The sequence below is a fragment of the Physella acuta genome, unplaced genomic scaffold (assembly GCF_028476545.2).
Source record: "Physella acuta isolate Inbredline_101_S28 unplaced genomic scaffold, ASM2847654v3 ptg001020l, whole genome shotgun sequence".
In the NCBI taxonomy this organism is placed as follows: domain Eukaryota; kingdom Metazoa; phylum Mollusca; class Gastropoda; family Physidae; genus Physella; species Physella acuta.
In genome coordinates, this window is record NW_026732537.1 from 25,429 (window position 1) to 46,245 (window position 20,817).

A 20,817-nucleotide genomic window follows, 5' to 3' on the forward strand; every position below is an offset into this window, starting at 1 on the left:
GGTAGGTTTTTCTCAATCGTTTAAAAAAGGTTGTCAGAAGTGGGATTTGAACCCACGCCCACATTCGTGGACCAGAACACTCTCCTGCTTTACGAAGGAAGGTGATTAACCTTGAGTCTGGCGCCTTAGACCGCTCGGCCATCCTGACATAATATAAAGAGAGAAGGGTGTATTGATATAGTCTAGAGAAAAGAAATAGAAATTATTATGTGTTTAAAAATAATAGCAAACATTTTGTGTATAAAGATCCTAACAATGTATAATTAAGATAAACGAGCCGACCCGCAGCGTATCATACGCCGCTATTTAGTTGTTTCATTTTCTACTTTTCAGTAATTCATAATTTGTGAATTCGACAGTGCCAATGCTGCCACTGAAAATATTTGCTTTAAAACACTAACCCCCCCCCCTTTCCCCTAACCCCGTCCCTACACCCCCCCCCCCCGTGAAAGCAGCCTCCTCTTAGTTATTTCTTAGTTACCTCCTGTAAGTTTAAAATCGAACTAAATTATCTGCCCCTAATAGAAACCCGACTCTACGGCTCTACGATTTGTAAACATTTAGCTTTGTAAACATTTAGCGTGACCACATGTCACCAGGCCATTTGGGGTGGGGTGGGGGTGGTAGTGATAGTGATAGTGAGAAAGAGAGGGGACTGCAAGGAGGCGCTTGCAGCTTGTTTTCTAACGGCTCCCAGAAGAGAATTATATATATAGATTATATATTTAAAGATATTGCAAAAAGAATCGAAAAAAATAAATAATTCAAAATGTTTGTCAGAAGTGGGATTTGAACCCACGCCCACATTCGTGGACCAGAACACTCGCCTGCGTTACGCAGGAAGGTGATTAACCTTGAGTCTGGCGCCTTAGACCACTCGGCCATCCTGACTTTGACTTCAATTCTTTTTCCGAACCCTTTCTTATTTACTATTCTCTCCTTATATAAAACTATTTATACAGAAGACAAGTTGGTTTTTTGGAAACTATGAATGTACTAGATGGATAAAACACCCCCACACCACATTATAAAGCGGTACTTGTGACTCCTGGGATTTAAAGCCACTAAGAGTTGGGCAGCTAATGAGTACCTTAAAGATTAGCCGAGAGTTGAGTAAGAGCTTAAGTTTAGAGTTTAGGTTAGTAGTTTGTCTGGTTAGTAATAATGGGTTGGTAATGGGTTAGTAATGGGTTAATAATGGGTTAATAAGAACACATACGATGCCCAATTACGTGAAAATACCGGAGTGTTGGAATCGTGTAAAAAAAGTTCTATGACTAATAATTGAAAGAATGGCGTTTGTCTGATGATAGTCAGAAATTTAACTGACCTAGCTGAACTTTTCCTGAAAATATTACGATAGTTTTTTTAATGAGAAAGAACTTTCAAAGCGAATTTATCTTAAAAAAAAACAACTTACGAAAACAAAAATAAATTCAATATTGTAAATATTATTTTTATCCCATAAATTAATTAAGAAATTGCGGTTTATTCTTAATAGAAAAATAGAAAAAGCGAACTTCTATTTTTTAAAATAGGCTTCACATGTAATGGCGTTGGCGGAGGTCATGTAGACATATAGTAGTTGATTCAAAGTGCGGTAATTCGTTTAAGGATGTGCGTGTGTGGGTGTGGGTGTGTGTGTGTGTGGGTCGGGTGAGTAATGGCCATGGGGATGGGGGTGATTGTTTCACAAATCTTAGGCCAATGTACAAAATACGCTGTCAAGTTTAAGCGCTTCGGACTTTGGCCAGTACGTCCCGGCCAGTGCGCGCATTGGCCGGCCAATGTACGAAATACGATCTTAGTGCTAAGTTCTTCGGGCTTTGGCCAAGAGAGCCGGCCAATGCGCGGATTGGCCGGCCAATCCTAGCATTGGCCGCACTTCGGGCTTTGACCGTAATATATATATATATATATATATATATATATATATATATATATATATATATATATATATATATATATATATATATATATATATATATATGTGTGTGTGTGTGTGTGTGTGTATGTATATGTGCATGTGCGTGTGCGTGTGCGTGTTCAATTGCTTGGATGCTTACGTGTATATATGTGTAGGTGGATGCGTGTGTGCGTGTGTGCGGTTCCATGCGTGTGTGTATTGAAGTGGGTGCTTTTGAGGGTGAGAGATGTATAGGGTGTGTATATATATGTGTGTATTTGTGTGTTTGTGTGTATGTGTATGTGCATGCTGTGCTTTTAGTTTAACAGACGGGTATTCCCTGATTCAGTCTTATTGCTGGTTGACTTTTAAAATGCACATGTAAATCAGAATGCTGATTAATCCTTCTATATGCACACACAACCACACACACACACATTACCACACAACCACACACACAACCACACACAACCACACACACACACAACCATACACACACTCACATACACACACACTCAAGCTACACCGCCTGAACAAAATGATGCAAACATTTAACTAATGCATCGCTAATGCATCTTAGCCCTATGAAGACTCCCCAAACTTTCTCGACACAGAAATTCGTGAACCATATCTCACAAAATTAGTGTCGACATTTTTCTCTAAGTGCGAATAGTGAAAGTAAGCTGAGCCTAGTTACGCCACATTCTTCAGGGGCGATGAAATATTTCTTTTAATGGCTACCCGTCATGCATATGGCTCTGAGCTTGAGTGGCGGGGTGGGGGTGGGGGGTCGATCACCTAGACCTAGGTACACTTCACCTAATAATTGATGAGCAGAATATAGAAAATCTGTCAACGTTCCATATTGTTACAGGGATGATTAGAACTTGGTTTTGTTGGGGAGTGTCGAACGTTTGTCCGATTGAGGTAAATTAAATGACCGGCCAAAGTCTGAAATAGCTCTTCATTTCGGCCTTTGGCCGGCCAGTCCGCGGACTGGCCATGGTGGACCGGCCAAAGTTTTAATTAGAAGATCATCTGGCTAGGGACGACTGGCCAAAGTCCTAATTAGAAGATCATGAGCAGATTTTGGCTTTTTATGCAGTAAGGATCATGAAATTAAGTCTTTATTGATTATTAATTACAGTAAATGACAGAAATATTCAAATTTTTTATTGTACTATAGTCTCAATCTATCAATATCATCATTTGTTACGAGTTGAACTTTTATGGCATTTAGAATTACATAGCAGCTTGTTATTTTTACACTTGAAGCGATTTGTTGTGCCCTTAATTGTGCAATTGCTGCTAGTGTAGCCTTGGCCCCCAGTCAATGATTGTGAAGATTCGATGGTTCGTAGAGATTTTTCCTCAGTGCCAACTGACGACTTTATGAGCAGTTTTTCGTGAATAATTGAAAACTCACTTCTAGAATATATTTGTTTTAGAACACCATTGTCACCCACTTCATCATCTTTAAATTTTGTATTTGATGTTTAAAGCATCTTAGCACCTTGAGTTTGCAAGCCAGTATGAGCTGCTGATCTGTGTTCCATGATGTCTTGTTTGTTGTGACACAATCTGAAGGTAATGTTCCCTCCGTACCCTTCGTCTGCTTCATTGGGTATTCCACAAATAGCAAGGACATCGTTGCCACAGGATCCAAAAGAATGAGCTGCACTACAATGTTTTTCACAAACTATACAGAATCGGTTGGCCACAATATTGCCACGCAACTGGTCTGGACGTTCCGCCACGGCAGTAGATGTGTTAGCTGAGGATGTCGTTGCATTTATGGCAACCTCTATTTCTTGTTCAATGTTCTCAAGATCTTCCTCAGTAACTATTTTATCGAGAGCCCATATATGGAAACTAACATGGATTTACATTTTTTTCTTTTGACAGCCATCTGCTATGTCTGTCTCATGGTCTGACGGCCCTTTTGATCCATGTCGCCTTGCATATAGAATGCTATACAAACAAGAGCTAAACAATACGTTACTCTCAATGAAAACGCACCCAGAATAATGAAAATGCGATCACAACTTAGTCTAGATAGAACATTGGCCAGGACATCCCGGCCAGTGCGCGCATTGGCCGGCCAATTTACAAAATACGCTGTCAAGTTTAAGCTCTTCGGACTTTGGCCAGTACGTCCCGGCCAGTGCGCGCATTGGCCGGCCAATGTACGAAATACGATCTTAGTTCTAAGTTCTTCGGGCTTTGGCCAAGAGAGCCGGCCAATCCGCGGATTGGCCGGCCAATCCTAGCTTTGGCCGCACTTCGGGCTTTGACCGTAACATATATATATATATATATATATATATATATATATATATATATATATATATATATATATATATATATATATATATATAGTCATATCTGCGGGATAAAATCAAATCAATAAATCAATAATTTAATTACCTGTCGCTGTCCATGTTTTCGCCGTAATGAGATATTTTTCCTTTAAGTAACCCGTCATTAACGAAACAAACATGGCAGTTTGATTGAAAAAAAAAATCAGATGTTTACAACAACCGGGAAACACGTCAGATCTGTCGTACTCTGCCATCACGTGGTTCACTGTCCACCATTTGCCTAGTGAGTCGCGGCAATTAAGTTTTTCTTCTACCATTTCGATAATGACGTGACATCAATTACTTACCAGAATGTTAATGGAATTTTTAAGAACATTTTGGAGATAAAAGTATGCCATCAAAACAAGGAATTTAATTCTAAAGCTATTTTCTTAGAGCCATTGATGTATCTTTTTCATAATAGGTCTACTTGAGCATATGAGCTTTGTGATATATATGATTATTTACTACAATCATGGAGGATCCTATACATAATTCGGAGTTTTAACTAAATGTAAAAAGAGAAATTTCCTAGAAAACTGATTCATGAGTAATGAATGCTATCTTGTATCTGAATAGAAGTTGCAAGCAAGAAAAAAAAACCCATCAAATTAACGAAATGATCTCGATTGTAAAACTCTGGATGTGGTCATAAACCTCGTTCCCCCCACCCCACCCCTCCCGGTCACACATGAGAGAACCGCACGAGACGGGTGGGAACTTAGTCCTACAAATGACTGGAGATGATCAAGGACATAGTCCTACAGACGGTCGATTGGACAGTTTTACAATGGACGAGGACTTTCTACTATAGACAGGAGGGGGCATGATTTACGCGACGTGAAGATACACATCAGAGGGAGTTTACAAATCAGAGGGAGTTTTCCTTAATATGTTTAAATTGACCAATCAACGAGTTTTTAATAACGAAAGTTAATTCACAAATACATCTTTACGAAATTAAATTAAGATTCATATAAACAAATTTAAAAAAGACTTATGACGGCCTAAAGGTTTTTTTTTTACTTAAAGATCATTATAGATCTAGTGTGTTCGTTTCAAGTACATTTACCGTGTATTAGATGCTATTAATCGCTTTTCATAACCCCGCCCACACTCAACACGAACCTGCGAAGTTACATATACACACGAAAGTAGGTCAATAGGTTAAAGGTCATGACTCACGTTCAAGACATGTTTCCCCAGGAAAATGTTTTGCCCCGCCAGCTTTTAGCGTGTAACGTATTATAAATACATGATGAGGTTGGTAAGTTTCTTATTCATCCCTTCATGAACTCCTTTTGACCTAAATTTTTATTTATAACATTTTTAACATTTACATTTTACCTAATTAATGTTCCAAAAAAAAGAGGTTTTAAAATAGCCAATTAAAAATATTTTAGAAAAGATATTTAAAAATGAATAAAATTAAATAAAAATAAATAAAACCGAACTAGCAACAACAATAAAGTAACAAATTGCATGTTTAGTTAACACGACGTATTCCACAAACTTATCCAGCATACTTTGTACAAAACTAAGGGTACAGCTAAGTTAACAACAAAAGACATTTTCCATAAATCCGACACACTCGTTTATTAATTAAAAACTTACCTTAATTATTTGACTAACCCTGCAGCCATACAGCAAATGTGCTAGAGAAAAAGATTCCTCTATCGCCTCAAAGGGAGTGAATCGTGAGGTCATCCGGAAACCAGCTTGGGTTTTCTCCCTTTTCTATTTAAAAAAGGTCTAAAAAACTTTATTCGCCACAGGCATGGGAGGGTGGGGGAGGGGTCAGAGAAAAAAAAAAATATCCGCAGCAGACGAGTAATGTACCTTACGTCTGCTTACTGTACTGTACAGCCAGTCTACGTGAGCTGAATCTAATTGCACGAACTAGTGTTTACAAAAATAAAATCTTAATATGTTGCCAAATACTAGGGCCATCATATCTACCCAGTCCGGTACCACTGCTATTTAATATCAACGCAATAAAAAATACAATAAAGATACTCTTAGAATAAAATAAACTATTATAAACTTAAAATTATCTTTTCCACGATATTCCTTTACACGCCATGTACACAGAGCTTATATGTGCAGGGATTAGCCTCCGATTCCATCCTCCCACCCCCACCCCCAAAATAAACATCTGAATTTTCATATATAACCATATAATATGTCTACTGTAAATACAACGCTATACGCAATTTTTACTTAACATAAGCCAGCACTAGGGTTATAGGCATACCAACTAGAGGTTCTTAGTGTGTTGTGCGTGTGTGTGTGTGTGGGGGGGGTGATGCATTTTCTTCGGTAATCAATAAACTGTTATCTGTATAAAGAGACTATAAAACAATATGTTAACAATACATTAGTCATTTCTTTTATGCAGAGGCGTAGCGACTCCTCCCTGCGCCCGGGGACAAACTTTCAATTTGGCGCCCCCTCCCCCATATATTTTTTATATTTATAATTCAAAATAGCAGCTAAAATGAGCTTATTTTGGCGCCACTAGGGTCTGCGCCCGGGGACATATGTACCCCCCCCCCACCCCCGTCGTGCGCCTATGCTTTTATGTAATTGCTCTAGTGTAAAATTCGTCAAAACTACACAACACCTCCCTATCATTGACTGAGTCTACCATTCCCACACACCTTCTCTACTTTGTTTTTGTGGCGACTGCACCCATTACCTCATGACTGAACATTAATTTAGCAGTAAAAACAACACCAGACCAAATCAATAAGAAAAAGATAACTGGTATGAGATCAGCGACAGGTCGTGATGGATTGGACTGTACTCATAAACGGGAGGTAATTTAATTACATCTGCAGGCGGTAATACAAGAGTGCCTGCCCTTGGTGATAGACGGTGTGATATTTAACAAGATTCATGTCAGTCAGGTGGTAAAAAACACATTTTAAAAATTTGTTTTGTTTTGTATTTAAAGTAATATTGGTAGGTAAGGATGTACACGGTAACTGCTTAGTGGAGAGAAGAGATAGGTGGGATGAAACAGTCATGGGGCATAACAAATAAAATCTATTTAGGGCCTAGATAAAACAGTTATGGGGCATAACAAGTAAAATTTACTTAGATAAAACAGTCATGGGACATAACAAATAAAATTTACTTTGATAAAACTGTCATTGGACATAACAAATAAAATCTACCTGGTATGCTTTTTACCTAGTTATTGATGTTTATGCCGAGGTTTCAAGCCGTGGTGATGGTTCTATCCAGAGACATAAATAGGTCGGATTTCACCCGATTCCCCCACTCCCCTCCTCTCAGTAATCATGTGACGAATCTGCTTGTGGCAACATTTATTACATCTGTTCACAAGGTTTGCTGACAACAATTTGCAATAGTTGCTTCTATTTTTCATAACGACAAAACTATATTTTCTGGCTTTTAATTGAAACTGTCCCGTAGCTATCTGGTCATAGGTTGAATAGTTTAAGCAGAGTTTGTCTGCTACTTCATATCTCGTCGATGTAGGCTTAGTTTGAGTAGAAATGTAGGCTTAGTTTGTTGTAGAACTGGTCTCTTTCATATATTCTCTTCCCAACCTCTCAAATCTTACCAGCCTTCCAGTGTTTCTTCCAGACTTTTTTCTCCGGGGGGGCACTTGAAATCTTCGGGGGGGCGGTAAACTTTCTTCGGGGGGGGGGGCGGACACTGTTAAAAGTATATATTTTCTATATACATTATATAAATTTCATTTCGTTCGGGGGGGGCGGTAAAAATTTTTCGGGGGGGGCCAAAGCCCCCCCCCCCCCCCCCCCGCAGAGATGCCTCGAAGAAACTCTGCAGCCTTCCTAACGCTATAAAGAGTATAGAAGAAGCTACATCAATGAAAAATAAACACTTATTTTCTAGACAGTAACTTAGAAAACTACAACAAACAATCACGTCACCAGGGTTTGGATTTTTAACTTTTATTTTACAAATTATATTTACACAAGTTTTTAAATAAATGTGTACACACATGTGTACATAGACGTAGTGACGTCTCAACAAAACATGTACAGGTGAGGTCAGACCGGAAGATGTAAGCTCTAATTAAATCAACTAATTAAATCAATTAAATAGGTCCAGGATTGTGAATTGAATCAAGCTGGATGTGACGTCATAAGGGCAGAACTCTTCAGTGAATTCGGGTTGGAAAAGATTTTATGGCTAGAATAACGTCCAGACGTCTAAACTTGACCGACGTGAACACTCAGACGACGTGTGGCAGACTATGAGAAGTCTAATGAAGCAGAAGACCAAAGCATCACTGGGATTTGTACCTAAAGTCCTTGGGGTGAAAAGTTGTACTCTAACCACCGACCACACGAAATGAAATGTACAATGTACGCTTCGTAGGAGGGTACAGCATATTATAGAAACAAAGAAGTGAACTCCCGAGTTTACAAAAAGTAGAATTTTAACTCACGAATAAAATATTTATCCAATTTGGCACAGAGATTTATCTACTTAAAAATAAAAAATAAAAACCAGATAATTTCTAGTTTGTCATCATATAATTATTTTCAAGGAATGTTTAAAATAATTCGCATCTAACTTTTTTATTTGAATTCCACTTGGAAGCAACCGTATTATTTAAAAACTTTTATTTTACATAAACTACAGATATTTAACATTATATGGTTAGTAGGCCTATACAAGACAAATGGTATAAATAAAAAATGTAATGTAATCAGATCTGCATAATTACTAATTAATTATGACTTACCGGAAGGCACTAGTGCTAAATAAGACATGGTGGTTTTATTTTGAAAATAGTTGAACGATAAAACTTAACTATAGTTTAGTTTACTTTGAAAATGGTTGAACCATAAAACTTAACTATAGTCTAGTTTACTTTGAAAATGGTTGAACCATAAACTAACTATAGTCTAGTTTACTTTGAAAATGGTTGAACCATAAACTAACTATAGTCTAACGCTAAGATTTCAAGCGTTGAATGGCCGGTTCTCATGATACGAACAATGGGGTACGGCTAATCTACAAAACACAACTGTGTTGGCTGTAGAATAAAACTGGAGATACTTAATTAATTTTATGACTTACTGATGTGAGTTTAACTTTATATACCTTACAGTTTAACTTTAATGACATACTGATGATATTTTATAGTGAATTTAAATTTAATGATGTACTGATGATATTTTACAGTGAGTTTAACTAGTGAAATTCTGATTACATTTTAGAGTTGAGCTTTAGTGATGTTTCAATGACATTTTACTGACTTTTTGCTGACTCCGTTAGATCAATATCAGTCACTCCACCCTCAACCTCGCCCTCCAATAAATACAACAGTAAATTGCAATACAAATGTAATACCAATTTTTCTTAACAAGACAAGGAAGAAATAAAAGTTCAAATTTACATATGCATATAAAAGTAACTACTGATTATTTTAAATGAATGACAATGGTAAGGTTAGGTGTAGTTAGGTACCAGCTTAACATCAACTAGTATATTATGGGCTCTACAGTTGTTTAAAATAAAGGTTTAGTTTAAATATTTGAAAACTTTCAAACGTTTAGTTAACTAAGTGAGCTTAAAATAATTAATTCAATGACACCGTGAGACCAGATGAAGCCTGTAACATTACTCTAGGGTTACTTGGTCTAGGGACTCAGGAGCCAGGAGTAAGCGGCCCTGGATGTACCTTAACTTTTATATGATCAATGCTATGAATATAGAAGGCTAAACGTTACGCTACAGATGCTGGTAAGTCCGGTGCTATGTTTTACATACACCGTTTGCTTCAGCCTCGGTTTGAGCTATAACGGCTGAAGACTTGACCAGTCTCCTGTAGTAGACAAAGCAGACAGCAAGACCTACACAGAACACCAACAGCAGACACACACAGACGATTAGAACCAGCCGAACAGTATCGGAACCTGCTGGTGAGGGGGGAGGCGAGGCTAGCAGGGGAATGAAGCTGTTCCAAAATTTGTGGAACTGCGCACGTAGGTGGTTTCCCTTGGTTATGGTGGCGTCTGTCCCGTTGTTGTCGATGATGAAATAACTTTCGTCGGGAGAAAAAGGCTGGACTTGTGAAGTAGTTTTATTTTTGGATGGCCATCTGAGAAATAGTAGATATTTCTATGTAGGCCTATATATGCATGCACATAAATATTATATATATATATATATATATATATATATATATATATATATATATATATATATATATATATATATATATTTGTATATTCTGTTTAGTCGGGCACATAGGCACTAACTGGATCACAAACGCCAATATATCTATAGCCACAAGCTCTAACAACCATATCTGCCACTACGATAAGCCGCTATCTCTACCACTATCTCAACCACTCTCTACCACTATCTGCCACTATCTCTGCCACTGTCCGAGTCCACTCACCCAGTATGAACGAAACTGGACCACGTCTCTATAAGCTTCAGGCTGACCTTCCTGTCCAGGTGTGTGTAGCTCCTGACAGGGTGACCATCAAGTGGACAGCCGAACAGGTAAAACAGATCATCGCCGTGTGGGACACCTGTGTGAGAACGATGTTTTCAGGTAAGGGTTGGGACGTCAGACACGTAAAAAAAAAACTGAAAAAAAAGCAACCCACAACAAAAAGCGTGATCTTTTCGAACTACCACCCCAATTTGTAACAGTTTCACGAAAGTACTGAGAGTATAAAAAAAATAAAAATACCATCGTTCCCTACTCTGTCGCCCCCACCCCACCACAGTACAATGAAATCAACATAAATTTAGACCCGAACAATTTATTGACATTTATTACCATTTCTGCTACAGAAATGGTTGACTAGACACATAATTCCTGCAAGTATTCGGGAAATCTATGTCAAAATTTACATTCAAATGCAATGATCGATCAAGAAAGTATTTAACAGCCAAAACATCTTGACTGATAAAATATTGTTGTTTTCTGGTCGATTTCAGAAAGAATTCAAATAAAAGTCACATGGTGTATTTAATACATGCAGGATGACTAGGATGGCTTTGTGATCTGGCTATTGGTGAGACGAAATGGTCAAAAAAAATTATTAGCAATTTAGTAAGTAAATATATTAAAATTGAGGTTGTTAACGACAAATTGCTTAAAAAATATAAAAAAAAAAAAAAAACTCAAGCATTTCAAGTAATGCGGAAGTTTAGAACATTTTACGCGAATTAGGGTCGTGTTTAAAAAGACGGACAAATATATCTATACGTCAATCAAATGGAGAAATATAGTTAAATCGTTTATTTTTGTTTTGCTGGGAAGTGACAGTTCTTTATCTGGCCAACTCACCAATCCACTGAGGGTGTATGGACAAAGTTGACCTGTGCTCAAACCGGTACAGGAACAAATCCAACTGGGGCACCTCTCGCAGCATATCAGCGAACTGGAGGGTGGCGGAGTTGAAGACTATGTCACCACAAAACTTTAGGAAAAAGAGGATACGAACCCGTGAAACAGCAGGGTTAGTGGTTATGTGGTTCATTTACTGCTCAAGGAATGTAGACTTAGTGTGGGTGGTTAATATATATATATATATATATATATATATATATATATATATATATATATATATATATATATATATATATATATATATATATATATATATATATATATATATATATATATATATATATATATATATATATATATATATATATATATATATATATATATATATATATATTTGTGTGCGTATGTGGGTGTGTGTATGTTTGTGTGAGTGTTGTGTGTGAATGTGTGAGTGTGTGTGAGTGTGTCTGAATATAGACAGTTTGAACACAAGACCTGATTAAAAGTCTAAAGGCAAGTAATAAAGAAAGTGTACTCTACCATGATTTAACGTACTTCAGATAAGGCCAGTGCTTTGGCTGTGATGTTGTCTGGATCTGACCATGGTTTGTATAAAAGTTGGATCAAATCTGAAACAAGAAAACAGAATACGGTTTGTATAAAAGTTGGATCAAATCTGAAACAAGAAAACAGAATACGGTTTGTATAAAAGTTGGATCAAATCTGAAACAAGAAAACAGAATACGGGTTTGTATAAAAGTTGGATTAAATCTGAAACAAGAAAACAGAAGACTGGTTTTTATAAAAGTTGGATTAAATCCGAAACAAGAAAACAGAACACGGGTTTAAAAAAAAAAAGTTGCATTGAGTCTATAACAGAAATAGAAGACAGGTCTTTCAAAAAACGTTTAAGTCTACAAGTAACAGAATTTGACCAAAATAAAATCTTCTTACTGTGACTCTTTTAGGAGTTTTAAGTAAGAATCGTGTGAAAAACACATCTTTCGAAATAATAATATAAAAAACAACTAACTAACAAATAGTTCAGAATTTTGAATTTTTTTTAGCTTTCAATTAAAGGTAAAACAATAAGGTGTCATCCATAAATGACGTCACGCTTTTTTGACGATTTTTACCTACCCCCTCCCCTCCTTCACACGTCGTCACAAAAAGCCAGAAATTGCAGTTAAATTCTTTTTTAATCATCGATATTTTTTCCAAAATCTTGTCTGAACTCTATCAAAATAGAGTATTTTAATCAATTCCTATTACAATTTATTAAAACAGTTTTCTAAAACGCAAAATAACGTCTTAAATTCGTTTTCTAACATTGCTTTTTGATAATGCAATAGTGTGACGTCGCACCATCTGAACCCCCCCTCCCCTCCCCCTCATCACACACCGTCACAAAATTACGGAACCCTCTCCCCTACGAATATGACGTCATTTATGGACGACCCCTAATCAAACTACAATCATAGAGGTATATTCACTTTTTAACAATTTCTTAAAGACCTTCAGATTCATTAACTAAATGTGTCTGACGTAAACAAGCGCCTACCTGCCGCAAACGTGTGGAACTGCAGCCTGGGGTAGAAGTCTACGATCATCTTCAGCACTTCATCGTACGGTATGTCCAGCGGCTGGGCGGGTCTGGCATCGTCCGTGTCGTTGACGGTTGGGTGTTCAGATCTCATGATGACCTCGGCTGGGGGAGAGAGGAACCGGGCGGAGTTACATGCTGGGGATACTCATCAACGCCCCCCCCCCCCCACATATTACAGGTCAGCGACACCCTTACTCCCCCACACCAGTCTGCGACCCCTTACACCCAAATATTACAGGTCAACGACCCCTTACACCCCCACATTACAGGTCAGCGACCCCTTACGCCCCCACATTAAAGGTCAGCGACCCCTTACACCCCCACATTACCAGTCTGCGACCCCTTACACCCCACATTACAGGTCAGCGACCCCTTACGCCCCCACATTAAAGGTCAGCGACCCCTTACACCCCCACATTACCAGTCTGCGACCCCTTACACCCCACATTACAGGTCAGCGACCCCTTACACCCCCACATTACAGGTCAGAGACCCCTTACACCCCCACATTACCAGTCTGCGACCCCTTACACCCCACATTACAGGTCAGCGACCCCTTACACCCCCACATTACAGGTCAGAGACCCCTTACACCCAAACATTACAGGTCAGCGACCCCTTACACCCCCCCACATTACCAGTCAGTGACCCCTTATACCCCACATTACCAGTCAGCGACCCCTTACACCCCCACATTACCAGTCAGTGACCCCTCGTCTTTGACCAGCCCCATCATCACAGCTTCAGCCTTGACCTTGTCCTGCAGGTTTGACCCCACTGGGTTGGACACAATCATGACCCCGTCTATGACGGGTGTGAAATGGTGGTAGCCTTGTGTGTACTGAAATAACATGGGATATCTTAGGAGTCATACACTGTATGGGAGTATTCAGAGTAGTGATACATAGTATGGTAGTATTTATAGTAGTGATACATACTTTAGTAACATTGATATAATTAACATCGCTGATATAAAAACATGACAGCATGCATTTTTACTTTCTCGTATACGAAGTATGTATACGAAATATAGAGGACGTTAGTATTGTAATCGTGCAAAAAAAAAAATCGAGGTTTTTGCAATATAGGCTCACATTGTAGCAAGTATAGAAGGATAGACTTACATAGTAGCAAGTATAGACTTTGAATGTATCAAGTATAGGCTTACATTGTAGCAAGTATAGACTTACATTGTATCAAGTATAGACTTACATTGTAGCAAGTATAGGCTTACATTGTAGCAAGTATAGACTTTTATTGTAGCAAGTATAGACTTACATTGTAGCAAGTACAGACTTACATTGTAGCAAGTATAGAATTACATTGTAGCAAGTATAGACTTTTATTGTAGCAAGTATAGACTTACATTGTAGCAAGTATAGAATTACATTGTGGCAAGTATAGACTTTTATTGTAGCAAGTATAGACTTACATTGTAGCAAGTATAGGCTTACATTGTAGCAAGTATAGACTTACAATGTATCAAGTATAGGCTTACATTGTAGCAAGTATAGACTTACATTGTAGCAAGTATAGACTTACATTGTATCGTGTTTCTGCCAATGTTCTGGCGTCCACTTCACGAAGACACCTGAGCGTCCTATGCCCGTCCACCCTGTCTTGGCACCCTAAGGCCACCAGGTGACTCCTGGGTCCACTGTAAGCGTCGGTCTCCTCCCTCCTAGACATGAGCGCCCAGTCGACCGTAGGGGACCCACTCTGTAGGATGGCACGTTGGAAGTACACTGTGGATAGGTACACATTTCAAAACTTTAGGCGGCACGGAATCAACAGGAATTTGGGCGGCATGGAATAAAAAGGAATACTAATCATTAAAAAAGTTTTTAAAAACCCACGTTTTCTGATTGAACTAAAAAGTAGAAAATAAATGCTATACATCACAATAATGCAAGCGATCACTCTACTATAAGCGATGAAAAACGTGGGGCGCCGAAGTAAAAGTTATATTACTATTGATTAGATAATACTATTGACTTTTATTAGGGAGCTTGTAGAGAGTCAACAGTATTAGAAACTGTAAGAAAATCACGGCGCCCCACGTTTTTGATCGCTTATAGTAGAGTGATCGCTTGCATTATTGTGATGTATAGCATTTATTTTCTACTTTTTAGTTCAATCAGAAAACGTGGGTTTTTAAAAACTTTTTTAATGATTATTATTTTCTACTTTTTAGTCTTTGTTTGTTTGCATTAAAATCTTGCTATCGATTTTATCTTTTCACTTTTTTTGGGTAAACGAAGACAACTCGTAAAAAGACAACTCTTAAAAAGACAACTCGTAAAAAACACGTTGTGTTAACACATAGATTTGAACCCGTGTCGAGTGGGATAGCAATCGTGTGCCCAACCACTCGACCATATCGTCTCCCCCAAACTGGCCTACCTCCTGTAAGTTTAAACTCGGTTCAAACTAAATTATCTGCCACTAAGCCTGTGGCGATGTGGGATCGTTCGCTTCACTGCGCTCGAGGTACGCGTCGCTCGTTTTTTTTTCTAATGGCTCGCAGAGGAGAATTATATATATAGATTATATAGCGGTCTAAAATGCTCAATAAAATGTTTCCATTGATCAATTTAGTAATAATAACAATTGAATATTCAATGGTCATCCAAAAGAAAGCTTCCCTGAAAATTTCAGCGCGCTAGCTAACTGGGAAGTGCCAGAAATTTCGATCGCAAGATTTGATTGGAAAGACAAACACAGAAACACAGACACAGAGAAAGCAAGTTAAAGATAATAATCATTAAAAAAGTTTTAAAAAACCCACGTTTTCTGATTGAACTAATAAGTAGAAAATAAATACTATACATCACAATAATGCAAGCGATCACTCTACTATAAGCGATGAAAAACGTGGGGCGCCGAAGTAAAAGTTATATTACTATTGATTAGATAATACTATTGACTTTTATTAGGGAGCTTGTAGAGAGTCAACAGTATTAGAAACTGTAAGAAAAACACGGCGCCCCACGTTTTTGATCGCTTATAGTAGAGTGATCGCTTGCATTATTGTGATGTATAGTATTTATTTTCTACTTATTAGTTCAATCAGAAAACGTGGGTTTTTTAAAACTTTTTTAATGATTATTATTTTCTACTTTTTAGTCTTTGTCTGTTTGCATTAAAATCTTGCTATCGATTTTATCTTTTCACTTTTTTTTGGGTAAACGAAGACAACTCGTAAAAAGACAACTCGTAAAAAGACAACTCGAAAAAAAATCGTTGTGTGAATACGTTACTGACTAGAACACATAGATTTGAACCCGTGTCGAGTGAAATAGCAATCGTGTGCCCAACCACTCGACCATATCGTCTCCCCTAAACTGGCCTACATCCTGTAACTTTAAACTCGGTTCAAAGTAAATTATTTGCCCCTAAGCCTGTGGCAACGTGGGATCGTTCGCTTCACTGCGCGCGAGGTACGCGTCGCTGGTTTTTTTTCTAATGGCTCGCAGAGGAGAATTATATATAGATTATATAGCGGTCTAAAATGCTCAATAAAATGTTTCCATTGATCAATTTAGTAATAATAACAATTGCATATTCTATGGTCATCCAAAAGAAAGCTTCCCTGAAAATTTCAGCGCGCTAGCTAACTGGGAAGTGCCAGAAATTTCGATCGCAAGATTTGATTGGAAAGACAAACAAACACAGAAAGACACAGAGAAAGCAAGTTAAAGAAAACGTGGGAAAAACGTGGGAAAATAGGCGTCATGGATTTAAAAAGAAACTGGGCATCATGGATTTAAATAGAAATTGGGGGTCATGGATTTAAAAAGAAATTGGGCGTCACGGATTCAAAATCAATTTTGAAATCATGACTTCAAAAGGAATTAGTAGGTCAAGCAATTAAAAATGAATTTGGATGGCACGGAATAAAAATGTATTTTGGCGTCACAGAATCAACAACAATTTCGGCGTCTTGAAATGAAAATGGATTGGGGCGTCATAAAAAAAACCACCGGAATTCGGACGTCAAGGAAATAAAATGGGAATCACGGGAAGAAATGGGTTTAAAAATTGTCATAAAATCTCTAAGAAAAGGTGATTGGATTTACAAAATTAATAATGTTTTTTTTAAAGAATAATTGAAATTGGATACATCTAATGATTGTATGATTGTTTAACTGTCAGTTTCGGCATCTTATGATTGTATGACTGTATTTTTTGAATACTCACCCTGAGAGAGGGGAGATAACAAATGGAGACCAACGTCAGTACTTCCGGCACTGTGACCTTGTAAGGTGACCTTCCCAGGGTCACCGCCAAAGTTGGCGATGTTCTCGCTGACCCAGCGTAGTGCTTGCAACTGATCAAAGATGCCGAAATTCCCAGCTATGTCAAGGTCAGGTATACTCAAGAAGCCTGGGGGTCACCGATTAACAAACGATTTGTATCTTTTATTAAAAGCATTAGTAATGGAGTGTAAACACTATTACATAAAGTAAAAAAAATAGCGCATTTACAAAAAAATATATCATTCGTGTCGTTGCTGTTCTAACTTTAATTACGTAATAATCTCATTAGAAATTGTAAAGAATTTAATGGTTTTGGTTTTTTGAGCTTACTGTATGATGTCAATGGAACGGAGTGGTCTAGCGGTAGAGAGCTGGACTGCTAACCCGTAAGTCTCGAGGTTCGAATCCGGGTTCACGTCAGTAGAACGTCCCCGAGTCCACCCAACTCTGATGGGTACCTAACTCACGTTAGGGAAAGTAAAGGCGGCTGGTCATAGTGCTGACCACACTATCTCTTCATATGCCGAGGTCACAGAAACAGGTGAACTCTACTTCACTTGCCCCATAGACAGTCAGGTTTGAAAGGGAAACTTTACTTATATGATGTCATCCCGGATACAATTTGCATGATTGGTCAAAATAGCTGGAAGTGGTGCCTGTATTATGGCTGCTTGACTCAAAATTTCAGAGAGTTACACCTGTATTTTGGCTGCTAGAATTTTTACACTGACGGGAAGTGACACCTGAATGTGACAACGACCATGTACCCTGAACTCACCTAGAGCTGCTAGCCTGTAGTTTGACAACGACCATGTACCCTGAACTCACCTAAAGCCACTAGCCTGTAGTTTGACAACGACCATGTACCCTGAACTCACCTAAAGCTGCTAGCCTGTAGTTTGACAACGACCATGTACCCTGAACTTACCTAAAGCCGCTAGCCTGTAGTTCAGGGGTCTCCAAACTTTTCAGCCCGAGGGCCGCATTGACTATCAAATATCGGTTCGGGGGCCAGAGTTATTTGAAGGCACCTCTTCGGGGTGACGGAGGCTTTTAGGTGGGTGTATAGATCAGAAATTAGATTTCCCTCTCTTCTAGTTTTAGGTTCAGAAAATTTAATGACTAGTTATGTCAGCAGCAGAGGCCAATTTCTATACCCACTCTTCATCAGACATTAATGGCTGTAGCTTGCCTTTACTTTCCAGGAAGTTACCTATTTCCTTTCTTAACTTAAATACTCTGCTAAGAGTTATATCACAACTTAGCCATCTTACTACTCTGTGTTATGGTAAATCTTACGATTCCTTGTCTGTATCTCTCAACGTATCATTGAATAATTATTGTCTATGGTTGAGCCCATGTAACCTCATGAAATTCTCCATCTTCAAATTTTCCGTGGACAAAAAGATCTCCGCGGGCCGGATGAGAGGACCTCGCGGGCCGCATCCGGCCCGCGGGCCGTAGTTTGGAGACCCCTGCTGTAGTTAAATGTGACAACGATCATGTACCCTGAACTCACCTAGAGCCGCCAGCCTGTAGTTGAATGTAACAACGATCATCTCCCCTTCGCTCGCCAGTACGTCACCGTGAAACATGGCGCCCATCCCCGCCATATTGGAGCCACCGTGGACATGCACCAACACAGGAAACAGACCCTTCTAGAAAATTGAATGTGCCGTATTTACATTTTTATAGCTTTGAACATCTTTCCAACAAAGACAAACTAAAAGAACAGCGGACAGATAACATAGAAACACAAGACAACAAAAATCACCGACTTAATTATAAAAAATTGGACTGTAAATTCGAAGCGTTTATCTTTCTGCCGTATTTCTTTAAAATGGCATTTTGACACACAAAAAAACAACTAATTAGTAAACTGTAGGCGAACGTGTAAATTCAAGAGAATTACTTTTTTGTTTAATGACCAGCAAACAAATAAAATATGGGAAGGCGTGGCGTAGTGGTAGAGCGCTTGGTTGCTAACCCGAAAGTCTCGAATCCAGGTTTAAGTCCTTAGAACGTCCCTGAGTCCACCCAGTTCTGATGAGTACCCAACTCAAGTTGGGGAAAGTTAAAGGCAACTGGGCATAGTGCTGACCACACAATACCTTTATACCGAGGTCAAGAAACGTATGAACTGTACTTCATCTGTCCAATGGATCGCTAGGTCTAAAGAGGAATCTTTAAGCAAATAAAAGAGACTCACTTTTCATATACTTATCAAAATAGAATTACTTTGGACAGTTTGACCGGCACGTAAATAAAAGCGACTTACTTTGGCGAGTTTGACCGACTTACTTTGGCCAGTTAGACTGACTTACTGTGGACAGTTTGACCGACTTACTGTGGACAGTTTGACCGACTTACTTTTGCCAGTTAGACTGACTTACTTTGGCCAGTTAGACCGACTTACTTTGGACAGTTAGACCGACTTACTTTGGACAGTTTGACCAACTTACTTTGGACAGTTTGACCGACTTACTTTGGCCAGTTAGACCGAGTTACTTTGGACAGTTTGACCGACTTACTTTGGACAGTTTGACCGACTTACTTTGGACAGTTTGACCGACTTATTTTGGACAGTATGACCGACTTACTTTGGACAGTTTGACCGACTTACTTTGGACAGTTTGACCGACTTACTTTGGACAGAATGAACGACTTACTTTGGACAGTTTGACCGACTTACTTTGGACAGTTTGACCGACTTACTTTGGACCATTTGACCGACTTACTTTGAACAGTTTGACCTACTTACTTTGGACAGTAAGACCGACTTACTTGGGACAGTTTGACCGACTTACTTTGGACAGTTTGACCGACTTACTTTGGACAGTTTGACCAACTTACTTTGGACAGAATGACCGGCACGTAAATGTTGAGGTAGAGACAGTCTTCGTCCATGCTCCCGTCATAGAAAGGGGCGTGTTCCCGGATGTACTTGAAGTCTTCCCGTGACTGGACGCATGCTGAGGGCAGCGACGTGGTGGTGATGGTGCCGTGCCAGTGGGACGGTGGGGTGGGGTTCTGGAACATACAGGTGGACATCGTTAGCAGTTATTTCACAGGACTGGTAGAAAGATGGACACCATTGGTACTTAAAACACAGGATTCGTATTAAACTGGACATTAGGTCACCACTTACAACATCGGAATGGTCTACAGTTGGACATTCAGTTAACACTTGCAACGTAGGATCAGTGTTCCCTCTAAGCTGCGCGTTTGCGCGGCCGCGCAATAGTTTTGCGCTGCCGCGCAGGGATTTTGTAAAATAAATATACTCTTGTATAAGATTTTTAGAACATAGTGCACAGAAAATACATTTTGCACAGTAGTTTTCCCCCCTTAGAGGGAAAATGCATAGG

The 20,817-nt window shown here is 38.7% G+C and overlaps 1 protein-coding gene and 2 non-coding genes across 3 annotated transcripts; all 3 read right to left on the reverse strand.

The window, feature by feature from the left end:
• Positions 1-31: 31 nt before the first annotated feature.
• On the reverse strand, positions 32-148 carry Trnal-caa (transfer RNA leucine (anticodon CAA)). Its single transcript has 2 exons — positions 111-148; positions 32-77 (listed from the first exon to the last, which is right to left on the reverse strand). It is a non-coding gene; the product is annotated as a tRNA-Leu (tRNA).
• Positions 149-774: 626 nt separating this feature from the next.
• Trnal-caa (transfer RNA leucine (anticodon CAA)) lies at positions 775-891 on the reverse strand. Its single transcript has 2 exons — positions 854-891; positions 775-820 (listed from the first exon to the last, which is right to left on the reverse strand). It is a non-coding gene; the product is annotated as a tRNA-Leu (tRNA).
• A 9,138-nt stretch (positions 892-10,029) lies between these two features.
• LOC131954703 (acetylcholinesterase-like) lies at positions 10,030-20,500 on the reverse strand. Its single transcript, XM_059318458.1, has 10 exons — positions 20,303-20,500; positions 18,969-19,107; positions 17,391-17,576; positions 14,733-14,935; positions 13,890-14,031; positions 13,146-13,292; positions 12,140-12,213; positions 11,582-11,714; positions 10,679-10,814; positions 10,030-10,375 (listed from the first exon to the last, which is right to left on the reverse strand). Exons 1-10 carry the CDS (start codon positions 20,498-20,500, stop codon positions 10,030-10,032), a joined length of 1,704 nt encoding a protein of 567 aa, XP_059174441.1.
• Between the last annotated feature and the right edge of the window lie 317 nt (positions 20,501-20,817).